A 13141-nucleotide genomic window follows, 5' to 3' on the forward strand; every position below is an offset into this window, starting at 1 on the left:
CAGGTAAGCGCGAGAAGCATGATTGGAAACAGCCCAGAATAGGCCATGGAAAGTTTCCCACTGGCATGCATTCGGCATGGGTCAGGAGCAGACCAGGCTGAATCAGTTCATGTCATCCTCTGGCAAATCCGATCACCAGAACAGAGTGTGGAATGGGCCGGGTTCGGTTGCGACAAAACCAGCACACATTATGGAACGCCAGGGCGTGGTTGCCTGTACTGGATATGAATGCAGCACCCAACCAGCACACGTGAGATCCAGGAAGGGAGGGGCAAAGCTGGCGGGGGGGTTAAGGGGCTGGCCCCCTCGCTGGACAGCCACTCCCACCGGAGAGCGTGGGCTGGGATAGAGACAGACCCAACTAAGCAAGGCTACAACACCTGTGCGCTGCATGTGGACTAGATCAGGGCCACAGCTTCAGCTGGCAGAAGCTGGCACTGGGGACTAATTCTGTCGAGTCAAATCACAGGACCACCTAAAGAGTGCATAAACCGGGACAGAGAGACCTGGGAGGGAAAAAGTGGGTTCCCCCTTCTTGGGTCACTAGTCCCGTGGGAGGGCATGAAAACTAGGACGGGGGCTGGGATGGCTAGATAGAGAGGTACTCAACAATATCTGTGAGGGCTGGATGGTTGAGTTGGTTAGATAAAACTAAGCTTTAATACCCATTGACAAGTACCAGAGCCAAATGGGATGGGGGACAGATTGGTCTTCTGCTACACATACTGGCAAACCAGGATAGGGGGCGGTCTGGTGGGGGTTAATGTGGGTCGCCCCAACTAGGCTGCAGCTCCCACTGGTTGATGTAAGGGACCAACACCCATTGGTTCCAGTGCAACTCGGGACTGAAAACAGAACCAACCCAGCAATTGCAACCACCAGCTGATCAGGGTGATGGACTGTGCCGGGCCCTGTGCTTGCTAGAACACACAAGAAACTAATCTGGGAATACCTCAAAGTATCTTTGGAGATCTCCCCACTTGAACTGCTGGACTCAGAATTCTAACCAAGAAAAGACAGAAGACAGAATAGGACAATCATTCATCTCAGCTACATGTTGGCAGCGAAATATGGGACAAATGGAGACTTCATGATGGACCATATCAATCAGTGGACCACCTCATCGAGCGAAACTGGCAGTGACTCATAACTGGAGAACTATTAACTCCACTTGAGCACATATCTCAGAGCATGCCCCACATCCGGGACTTGGGGTGGGCGGGAAACCAGGTGGGGCTTCTCCCTCAATATCCCCCTTTACCTCAGATACATGATGGAAACAATATGGACATAATAGCATTGCCCACCTCCCTATCCCCCTGAACCTTTTTTTTTTCTTTTTCTTGTTTTTCCTTCAACTATAGTTAACTATGTAAAGATTGTCAACAACAATACAATAAAATGGATAAAAAAAAAAAAAAAAAAAAAAAAAAAAAGCAGAACTCAAGGGAGGCCTGAAAACTCTCACCTCTGCTTCCACTCAAAAAAAAAAAAAAAAAAAAAAAAAGCCAACATCCACATTTAGATATTTATCATTAAAACATGATTAGGCACTTTGTAACACCTTCTGATTTTTTTTTTTCAGGAAGAAGAGAGGCGCATGGCATCAGTTGTGGCCAAGAAAGAGGAAGAGAAGAAGCGGGAAAGTCACAAGCAGTCCTTGCTCAAGGTATTCTCTGATGTCTGTGCTGCGTGCACACACTCGCCCTGGAGCCAGCCAGCTAGTCAGTGTGAAGGGCCACCATTCCCTAACAGCAAGTCAGCACTCCTAAAACACCACTCAGGAAACACAACGTACTGTGTGTTACAAACAAATGGAAAAGCTAGAAGTTTTAAAAGAAGACACCAATCATTAACATTCTAGAGGTTACATTCTCCACACAAGTATATCATCCTATGTATCATGTTCACTTGTGTTCGCAAAACACTATTACTTATCTTTATGAGTTTTAATGAGTCTATCATATGTTCTTTTTAAAAATACTAATTTTTTAAATTTCTCCATTTGCTTCTTTGAAACAGCAGTGGTAAAGATTTTGAGGTATTTAGGAATGAGAATTTGTTTTAAACTACCTTTATATGGTTGGGCATATGTTATCATGCTTAAATAAAATGTGTTCTTTAAATATTGTATATTAACATCATTGGTCTGTATGAAGACGAATGAAAGTTCATGGCTTGTGTTATGCCTCCGCCTGGGCTCTACAGTTAATGATATCATCTGACTACCATTACTCGTTCTTGTCCTACACAGATTAAAATGACAGTCACAGTTCAGGAAATGACTGTTAGGAATAAAGCTTGGCTGTAAAATCCATAGGAAGCCAGGGAACCTTCTGGGGCGATAAAGAATGTTCTCTATCTTGATAGACTTATGCAATGCACAGCTGCACTTATGTGCAATTACCAGAACCAATCAAATCGTGCACTTAAAATCTGTGTTTTTCACTTCATGAAAACCATGGAAAGAAGGGGGGGAGAGAAAAGAGAGGAGAGGAGGGAAGGGCAGAGGGAGGGAAGGAATCTTCCCAACTCCTGTTGGCTTCGGAAGGTGTGTTAGTCAATGAGCTACAGTTTCCTTAGCTGCCGCCAGCTAACCTCCCCAGTTCTTCCTAGCTTTAATGCCATCCCTCATTCCATCAAACAGCTCAGTCTAAGCCCTCTTTTGTGGCAACTTATATATATATATATAATACTTTTATATATATATATATAACTTATATATATATTAAACTGATCCACCCAACAGGATTTTAATATTTCCTATACTGGAATATTCATAATGATTGGCCAAAAATACCTTGATTATAGTAAATATAGCTGAGGGAGCGTTTTCAAAATTTATAGCAACCAGATCTACCATTGCTCGAGGATGCTACTGGCAAGCTTTCTGGATGGCTCATTTAGGAAAAGCTGTATTTCCAGACAGGTATTTGCTGTTGTTATCTGATGCATAAGAGAATGAACTTAAAGTATGAATAAAATACATCCACAAATATTGAAAAGCTGCACACTTGCAGAATGCTCTTGTATGAAAGCACTAAGCTTGAGCAATTGATAAATTCCTTGGTAATTACTAAATTATACTCTGGGTATAGGCACCAAATCATACTAGACTTACCTTAAAACTCAGTTTCTTTTGCTTGGTTTGGCTTTGGTTTTGGTTGTTGTTATATACCCAGTTCAGTTGCTTTTTACTATCAGCACTTTAGGAATCATGTTTGGAAAGTTCTAGGTTTTTTTTTAAGATTTATTTATTTATTTGTAAGAGTTAGAGAAAGAGAGAGACAGAGATCTTCCATCCACTGGTTTACACCCCACATAGGTGCAGTGGCCAGGACTGACTCATGCCAAAGCCAGGAACCAGTAGCGTCATTTGGCTTTTCCACGTGTGTAAAGGGCAACCAAGCACTTGAGCCATCCTCTCCATCCTCTGGTGCTTTTTCCAGGAATTTGCCAGGGAGCTGAATCAAATGTGCAGCAGCCAGGACAGAACCTGGTGCCCCGGTGGGATGCCAGCAAGACAGGCAGCAGCTTTGCCTACTATGCCACAGTACTGGCCCACTGGGAAGTTTTTGTGAACACTTTGGGAAGTAGCTAAGGCTTTTCTTGAAGTTGCTAAACAGCACTGTAATTTGAGGATAGCTGGAGCCATACTGCAGCAGGCCTCAGCACTGGGCCAGGGCAGAGCTGGGCTCTGATGGCCTTCTGGTTTCCTTAAGTCCATGAGGGGAAATGACAGATGTGTTGTGCATAGGTGTGGCCTTGACTGCACTGTGAACAGAACATTTCAAATAAACAAGTTGATATCTTCTACAGTAGTTGTCACGTAACACAAGACTTAGCAAATTACTGACATGTGCTTCTTAGAAACATAGTTATACCTGGTATACCAAATGCTGCTGTGGTCTTTGGCAACAGGTTTCTTTTTGGGTACACTTTCTGCCCTGAAGAATTTAAGATTCTCTAGCCTTTCTTTTGCTTCTTTTTTTCTTGTATACAGATGCGTAGTGTCATGTGGCCACCTGATCAGCCAGTGTTTCCCACCTGATCCCAGGCTACATTCCTGTCTTAAAATCTCTTCCTTTTGGGCCCAACACAATAGCCTAGTGGCTAAAGTCCTCACCTTCCATGCACCAGGATCCCATATTGGCATTAATTAATATCATGGCTTCCCATCCAGCTCCCTGCTTGTGGCCTGGGAAAGCAGTAGAGGACAGCCCAGTGCCTTGGGACCCTATACCGGAGACACAGAAGAAGCTCCTGGCTCCTGGCTTTGAATCCACTGAACTCTGGCCATTGTGGCTTTTAGGGAAGTGAACCAGTGGACGAAAGATCTTCCTCTCTGTCTCTCCTCTCTGTATATCTGACTTTCCAATAAAAATAAATAAATAAGTCTTTTTAAAAAAACCCTCTCCCTTTTTCCTCGGCCCAGAAAATCAAACATTTTCTTAATTACCCTAGAGTTGAGCTGATTTTAATAAACCAAGCAAAGGACGCTTGACTGTAGTGTGGGTACAGGAAAATGCATTGGCATTTCTAAAGTTTGTCTTACAATAAATTGACAAAACACACTCAGTGATATAAAGATAGTTTGTGACATTTTCTTCTTAGGCATTTTGTAGATCTGCCTCATGAAAAATATTTCTTCCCCCCAACCTCCATCCTCTGCTCCCCGTTAGCCAGACACACTGGATCAGCATGACAGTGACCCTGGGTTATCTTACTGGCAACCTCTTTCATAGTAATGTGGTCCTCTGCATAATGTGGGTTAGCATAGTCTCCAGTAGACAGCTGAAATAAAACTCCTTAAGGTGGGGTGCCCATACAATAGATTTGAAATACCAAACAGTAACAACAACAACAACATTCTTTATTTGTTTGGGGGCCAGCACTGTGACTTAGCAGGTAGGGCTGCCACCTGCAGTGCTGGTCTCCTGGGTTGGCACCAGTTCGGGTCCCAGCTGCTCCACTTCCAATCCTGCTGGCGTACCTCCTAGAAGAGAAGCAGAGTCCCACATGGGGCCTGTACCATGTGGAAGATCCTGAGGAAGCTCCCAACAGCTGGCATCATTCCGGCCTAGCTACTGTCACTGGGACCCTTTGGGGAGTGAGTCAATGGATGGCAGACCTCTCTCTCAATCTCTCCTACTCTCTCTGTTACTAAGTTTCAGAAAAATAAATCTTAGGGAAAATAAAGATATGTTTGCTAGGTTATGAGAGGACATGCTAGCATGTTCAGCTCAGTTCTGGCCTTGTGGTTATTTGGGGAGTGAACCAGTGGATGGAAGATCTCTGTACCTCTCCGTCTCCCTCTGTAAAATCTGCCTTTCAAATAAAAAGAAATAAATCTTTTTTAAAGTTTTAAAAACAAAGTTAAGTAAATCACATCATTTTTTCCTGTTTCTATGCGTTGATTAACATACATGCTAAAATCTTAGAAAACCAAATATTGGCAAACAGTTGGAACTGAGTCTTGTTTACGGCCAACCCATAGGCAGGGATCTGACACTGTCTATTTGCAGCATTCTAATCTCATTCATTGGTATTTGTTAACTTTTGATAATGGAGACTTCATCAGGTTAGGGTTATTTTTCCCTGTCAACACTCGGTCTATAAATTGAGTCAAAACATTTGTGTGGAGCAGTTTCCTTCATTCATGCAGCTCTCAGCAGGGCTACTGTGGGCAAGCTGAGCCTGCAAGGCAGCAGCGTTCACAGTACCCAGAGCCGTCAGCATCACATCTTGAGCCCTGTCTAAATGCAATCATCCAGAGTAGGTTTCCTGAATTGATTGCTTTTCTCTTCCTCTGGATGGCTCTATTTGTGTAGTACAATTTCTTTTAGTAGTCCAAGTCATATTTTTTCATGTTTTAGACATTATAGTTGATGCTGTGAACCTTGGAAAAATATCAGACTCTCCTGTTTCACCACCAGAGCTTACTCTGCCACATGAGACATGAGTATTGGGTAGGAAAGTACTATTTTATTTGGGGTTTTTTTTTTCTTGCTGTGTTTAAATACAGAGGCATGTAACTTTCTATAAAATTAAAATTTCAGGTGATGAATTTTCAATCTCCAGTAGATTATCTTTTTTCAAAATAAAATTAGGTTCTTATGGAATAAATATTATTTGTGTATGATCTCTTTCCCATTAGAAGGTTTGATTTTATTCAGAGCTTTGAAAGGATAGGCTTTTTGAACTTTGCTTGAGATTGTGTACTGCGTAGCTAGCTACTTGTAAGGAATAGGCTTCCTTTCAAAGCATTGTAAGAAAGCTCAAACAATAGGGATCGTAGATATTCTCTTCTGATGGGAAAAATATAATTCTTATCACAATTAACTTTCTTGTAGGAGAAGAAAAGGTTAACAATTAATAACGTAGCTCGAAGATGGGAGTTGCAGCAACGAGGAGTCAATATTGCTATGAATCCCGAGAAGAGAGACTGTGACCCGTCATCGCAGGATCCCTGTCAGAGCGATGGGAGCACCGTGTCCGCGTTGGCAGAGGAGTCAGGGTATGTCAGTCAGGATCCCTGTTGGGGAGATGGGAACACGGTGTCCGCGTTGCCAAAGGAATTGGGATATGTCAGCGCATCCGCTGAAGAAGCTGGCAGCTTTTGAGAACGGAATTCAGAGTGGAAACACGGAGCCTATTTCCTATATAATTATTTTATTATTTTAATTTTTTTATCCAGCATTTTGAAAAAAAAGCTTCATTTAACATGTAAAAATTGTACATATTTATGTTTTGGCACATATCTGCATTATGCAATGTTCAGATCAGGGTAAGAGTTATGGAGAGAGAAGGGTTGACAGAGAAAGAAAGATAGATCGATTCCATCTGCTGGTTCACTCCCCTAATGACCGCGATAGCCAGGGCAGGAACAGGCAATGCCAGGAGCCTGAAACTCCACCTAGGTCTCTCACGTGAGTGGCAGGGAACCTGCTGCTTTGGTCATCTTCCGCTGCCTTCCAGCAAGGCACATTAGCAGGAAGCTGGGTTGAAAGTGGAGCAGCCAGGACGTGAACCAGTACTCAAATGGGACACCAGTGTTGTAGGTAGTGTCTTAGCCTGATTTGCCACAATGCCAACCCCTTAGTTCTTGATTTTTACCGTAACTTAGTACTCCTTGCCAAAGCTTCCACTGTAGCTCCATTCCCCACACTGTTCTAGTCTAAACTTCTATGAAATCCATATTTCCAGTTTCCACATATGACTGGGATCACACAATGATTGTCTTTTTTGGTGGTTTCCATTTCCTGGGTTTTGTCAACAGTGCCACAAGAACCACGAAATGAGATGTCTCCTCAGAACATTGATTTCATTTCCCTTGGTCCATACCAGTGCTGCTGGCTCACATGGTGATTGCACTGGGGAACCAACATTCACCTTTCCGCCATGGCTGTGCTGATGGACGTTCCTACCAGCAGTGTGTGTGGTTTCCCTTCTCTCCACACACTGTCTGGATAATAGCCAGTGTGACGAGTGAGGTCATAAGTCATGATCATTTTCATTTGTATTCCCTTTATAGCGGTTTTGAACATTTTTTTTCATGTATCTGTTGGCCATTTGTATATCTTCCTTTGGAAAAAATGTCTGTTTAGGTCTGTTGCCCATTTTTAATTGGATTGCTAGTTTTTTTGCTTTGGGCTGTTTGGGTTCCTTCTGTGTTCTGGATGTTAATCCCTCATCATATATATAGTTTGTAAATATTTCTCCCACTTGGAGGTTGTCTCTTCACTGTGTTTACCATTTACTTTGCTGTGCAGACACTTTTTAACTTGTTTAATCTCATTTCTCTATCTTTGAATTTTGTTGCTATGCTTTTGGAGTCTTACCAAAAAAATTCTTGACTATTTCAGTGTCTTGAGCATGGATAATTATTTTAAACAATACTTTTCTTAAGAAAACTTATTGGGATTACAACTTTAAATTTTAAAAAAGGTTAAAAATTTTTTAAATATAAATTTGACCACAACTTTACCTACCTAAAATATTCTCTTTTTTTGTTGAAGTCCAATCTTATTTATTTGTCATTCTTCAACCTTAGTTTTGACTAGACTCTAATTTAGAAGTGGGTGTTCTCCTTCCCAAAGGAAAGGCTCAATGTCATGCACATAGTGAATAAGTTTCCTCTTGGCTGGACTGGGGGCGGTGGGGAGAGGGGAAGCCGATTGCTCTCTGTTTTGGGTATTGTAAGACTAAAAAATTGTTAAGACCCAGACCAAGCAGAAAGAGCAGCTCATGACTTGGCCTGTTATTTGAAATAAAGCCATACGATTTGCTGTACATCTTTGCTCTGGGAGTGAGGGTATGATAATACCCTTTTTCTAGAATATTCTGATATCTGATTCGCATCAGTTTGCTTCTTGCTCTGGCTTGAAACAATGTGAAGAATTTAGATAGTCTCTCATCTCTCATTTCTTCCAGTTGATCTAGAATGCGAGCTTTTAAAAACACCTGAAATAAATGTTGAATATTATTTTTACTCATAAAAAAAAAGAAGTGGGTGTTCTCAGGGAAGACAGCCTGTGTCTCTTGGCAATCTGCTCCTGGTGTATTTCTTTGGCCTCCTTCATTCTCTTGGCCACAAGTTTGGCATATTTTGCAGTCTCTTCCTTAGTCTTCATAGTCCATGGTTTCTTCAGAGCGATGCGCGGCTGTTTGTGCTGGAGGACTCGATGCTGAATCTTAGATGCTTTGCTCCTAGGTTTCTCACCTTCTTTGTTTAGGGGCTTTTTCACAACATACTGGTGTATGTTATCTTCTTTACAGAAATTGAAAATTTTGTGGATTCTGCTGACTCTTTTAGGCCCCAGGCGACAAGGCACTGTGGTATCAGTCAATCATAGAATATCTTTATCTCTCTCTCTCTCTTTTTTTTTTTTTACAATAACCAAGTTCAAAACACTCAAGTTGGCATCGAAAATGCAGCCCTGAACTGACTTGCATTTCCTTTCCCCAGTTCTCCTGGGTCTGTAGCAGAGTGCCCCTTGCTCAGCAGCAGACGAACCCAGCTATGGGTCAAGACACCTTGCTTCATGGGGAAGCCTTGCATGTCATTTCCACCACTGATCCAGACCATGTATCCCTTCCACTCCTCGCCCAGGGTGTCGGCAGCTACTTCTGTTGCCATGCGCTTTTTTTTTTTTAGAAAATTCCAAGTTTACATTCATTGTCCACTTCAGTGAGTTTATGGCAGCCAGTGGCTGGGAGATATTCAGCTTCATCTTGAAACTGCTCTAAAATATTCTTCAGGAGAGTGCGTTGTGGTACGGCAGATTAAGGTACCACCTGGGATGCCTCCACTCCACATTGGAGTGCTTGTTCAAATCCTACCTATTCCTATTTCAGTGCAGCTCCCTGTTAAAGCAACAGATAGTGGCCTGGCTACTTGGATTCCTACTGCCTGAGAGGCTGCTGGCTGTGGCCTGACGCAGTGCAGGGAGACCAGGATGGAGCTCCTGGCTCCTGGCTGTGGCCTGGACCAGTACTGACTGTTCTGGACCTTGGTGGAGTAAACCATCCAAAGGAAGATATTTCCCCTCTGTCATTCTCTCTGTCACTCTTTCAAATAAACAAATAAACTTTCTCTTTAAAAAGAAATGCTGATCGTCATTAGTTTCATATCTTTTCGTAGAAAAAAGTCTAGGTTACTTAATGCTATAACCCAGGAAGCACTCTGCCCCCCTCCCCTGTTCTATCCTGCAACATCCGCTGCCGCCTTCTGGTGCTGCAGCCTCACTGGCCTTCTTGCTGTTCATTTATTTCCTCCCTCAGCTCTATGCTTACAGGAAATTTCTCTGCCCCAACTCCTCTTCCCTGCCAATACCTTCCCCAGATGACTCTGACACATAAAGGTAGTAAGTTAATCCTCACATCCCCAGAAACCTTCTTGCAGTCCTTTGATCTCTCAGGACCTTGCGCTTCCCCTTTCTTAGTACGTCTTGTGACTGCATGATTAACCAGATAGATTCTTAGTGGTCTTACATCTGTCTTCCCTACTATAATATATGCTTCACAAGGAAAGAACTCCTGATTGTCTAGAGTACTGTGGTGGCCCCAGGAGCCAGCATAAAACCTCGTTGCTTAACAGCTACTCCTAAGCAAATCAGCAAGAAACCAGCATGGTTATTCCAGCTGTAGTTTGTCCACCTGTGTCTTGCAGTGGCCCACAACCTCCTTCACTGTGCATGTATCGCAAACTGTGTATCCTCAGGTTCCTGAGTGTGTCCTGCTCTCCAGAAAGAATATCGGAGTCAAGAAAAAGGACACAAAGCATGGATATCTTTGTGATACATACTAATTAAAGTGTATAGAGATTTTTACAACACAGCCTGAAAGTCAAATAGGATACATTTCAATCTTGTTTAATTTGATGAAGCATATTTTTTAAGGATTTTATTTTCTTTTTTAATATATATATTTTTAATAATCTTACTTAGTTGATTACAAGGAACAAAGGGTCAAGGGCTACAGGAAAGTGGATAGTACCATTGTTTCCACGCTAATATCATTATTTTCTTCCCTGTTTCTGGGGTCAGGGGAGAAATAAAGGAAAAAGTCCCACCCAGCCTCCCACCCATCCTAGGTCCCTGATGCGAGGCACGCTCCAAGGGTCCTGCTCAAGCAGTTTTGATGGTTCAACAGTTCTGAATTGCAGCCAGTCTTGCCATTCCAATCGCGATGAAACCTATTCAGAATCCACTGGCTGACAGTCTCTTCATGGTTGGGGTTCTGAGATCAGCGGTTCAGTTGGAGGGATCTCCAAAGAAACTTCATCTGAGATGATCCTAGACCTGATTCTTGCGTGTGCTTGCCAGTACAGGGTCCGGCACAATCCGTCACCCCAATCAGCTTATGCACATGCTGGTAGTTGCAATTGCTGGGTCAGTTCTGTTTCCAGCCCTGTCTTCCACACAAACCAATGCGTGCTGCAGTCAAGTCTGATCCTGCCTACCACACACTCAGCCTTCATGCAAACCAGTGGGAGCTGCAGCCTAGTTGGGGCAACTCCTTATAACCCCACCAGGCCAACTCCCTACCCTGGTTCCCATGCACGCCAATATGTACCGCAGACTTGTCCAGTCTGTCCCACATCCTGTTTAGCTCTCATACTTGTCAATGGGCATTGAAGCCAAGTTCAACCCAACCAACCTACCATCCAACCCACACACCTACTGGCAGGTACCTTTCTGTCTAGCTACCCTGCCCCTGTCCTGATTTTTGCGCTCTCCAGCGGGAGTGGTAACCCAAGGGGGAGGTGCCCACTATCTCCTTACTAGGCCACTCCAACTTCAGGAGTATGCACTCTCCAGGTGGTTCTGGAGGTTAACTTGACAGAGTTAGTCCCCTGTGCCAGCCTCTGTCATCTGATGCTGTGGCAAAATCCAGCCAATCCTCACCCACTCTAGTTTTTGCTTGCACCAGTCAGAACAGTCAGCCCAACCTGGGCCTTCCCTGATTTGGCTCACATGAGGCCCACAGGTGTTGTAGCCCTGCTGGTCTGGTCTGCCCTCATCCTAATTCATGCTCTCCAGTGGGAGTGGTTGTCCAGCAGGGGAGCCCACATTCCCCTGCTGGCTTTACCTCCTCCCCCACCCACAATTCTCATGTGTGCTGTTTGGACGCTGCAACCAAATCTGATACAGATCACCTCATCTTGGCATTCCTTAATGTGTACTGGTATGTATTGCAACCGAAGCTGCCTGACCCACACTCTATGCTGGTGCTTGGATTCGCCAGCGGTTGGTGTGAACGGGTTCAGCCTGATCTGCCCCCCACCTATGCCATATGTATGTTCCTCTGGCCTGGTCTGGATTGCTCCTTATTGTGGTTCTTGCGCTCACCTGTAGGGACTGTGTTCTGACAGAGGAGTTTCCTAAACTCCTCCTTCAGAACCTCTCCCTATGCCAGGTGATGTGTGTACTGGTGGTTCCGTGGGCCAGCTCTCATTGCTGGCCTTCAATCCATTTCAGTTCTTGGTGTTGGATGTTTTACACCAGCCAGGGCTTGTCCATACCCAGACACTGCTCACACATGGCTCAGTAGGGGCAGAGACCCAGCGTAGTCCGTCCTACATCTACTCAGGTTCTCCAGAGCACCAGATGGTGCTGGCGTCTAGCCCAGCTTGGTGTGCCCAGCCCCAGTCCACACTTGTGCCTAGGGAGATTGCAGCCATATCCAGACTGGAATGCAGCCCCCACTCCAGCCCCCACACCCTCCTGTGGGAATCCCAACCCAGCAAGGATGTACTCTCACACCTCCTCAACTGAGTCTGTTCCCATTTTTGGATTATGTGCGTGCCAACGGTTGCTCTGACCCAGTTGGCTTAGCCTCTCACCTGTCTCAGCCTTTGCCTTTGATGCTGTGGTGTTGTATACCTGCTGCACACAGACCAGTTGGTCAGAATGACATGTGCTTCATCCTAATTTCTTTTTTTTTTCAAAACATACAAATTTAACTTTATTTCGTGTGTGTCATATAAGACTTGATTTTATAAAACATAAAAACATTTTAAGAGTTTTGCATCACAGGAAATGAAACAGTAGAGATGCTCATTGCTTCATGGGTTCAACTTACATAAATGAAAATAATTAGAAATCTTTTTTGATACAGAACTATACAATCACATAAACGATAAGAGGATCCAATAAAGCAACATTTTCATTGCTTTGGAATTATTAGTTACTTTCAGGATCTAAACAAAGAATCTGCACATTCAGACTTCTTCTTCTGTATTTTATATTAATGTGTATTTTCCTATCTAGATTCTGAGTCAAGCTACTTGACCCAAATGTCTGATTTATGTAGGTATTTAGCTTTGTAACACAGATTTTCCTATCTGCAGTTACTACTTTGAATAGACATTACAATGCTGTTCATCCTAATTTCTATTCTTTTTTGTGAGTTGAAGTTTGCTTGGCCCTGCCCAGTCCAACCACTTCGTTGCAGCCCAGCCCACCCCACATCCTATTGTAGGATGACCTGCCCAGATTGCCATCGGTTCCTTTACCCATAAGTGATGGCAGGTGCCATGGTCACTCCTAGCTCAGCCCATCGCCACCCCAGCTCGCAAGCTAACCTGCGGGACTTGTATTCCCACAGGGTTGGGCCCACGCTTCCCCCACAGAGTTTA

At 43.7% G+C, this 13141-nt stretch overlaps 1 protein-coding gene and 1 pseudogene across 3 annotated transcripts in view; one reads left to right on the forward strand and one right to left on the reverse strand.

The window, feature by feature from the left end:
• Positions 1-13141, forward strand: part of LRRC49 (leucine rich repeat containing 49) — a 174682-nt gene that overhangs the window by 114262 nt on the left and 47279 nt on the right. For all 3 annotated transcript variants that reach the window (XM_058665291.1, XM_058665294.1, XM_058665293.1), the window contains 2 exons: positions 1586-1669; positions 6354-6517. In XM_058665291.1, coding sequence (XP_058521274.1) covers positions 1586-1669; positions 6354-6517 — 248 coding nt within the window. The remainder of the gene's footprint in view (positions 1-1585; positions 1670-6353; positions 6518-13141) is intronic.
• Positions 8493-9233, reverse strand: LOC131480426 (small ribosomal subunit protein eS6-like; annotated as a pseudogene).

The sequence above is a fragment of the Ochotona princeps genome, chromosome 6, assembly GCF_030435755.1.
Source record: "Ochotona princeps isolate mOchPri1 chromosome 6, mOchPri1.hap1, whole genome shotgun sequence".
NCBI classification, from domain to species: Eukaryota; Metazoa; Chordata; class Mammalia; order Lagomorpha; family Ochotonidae; genus Ochotona; species Ochotona princeps.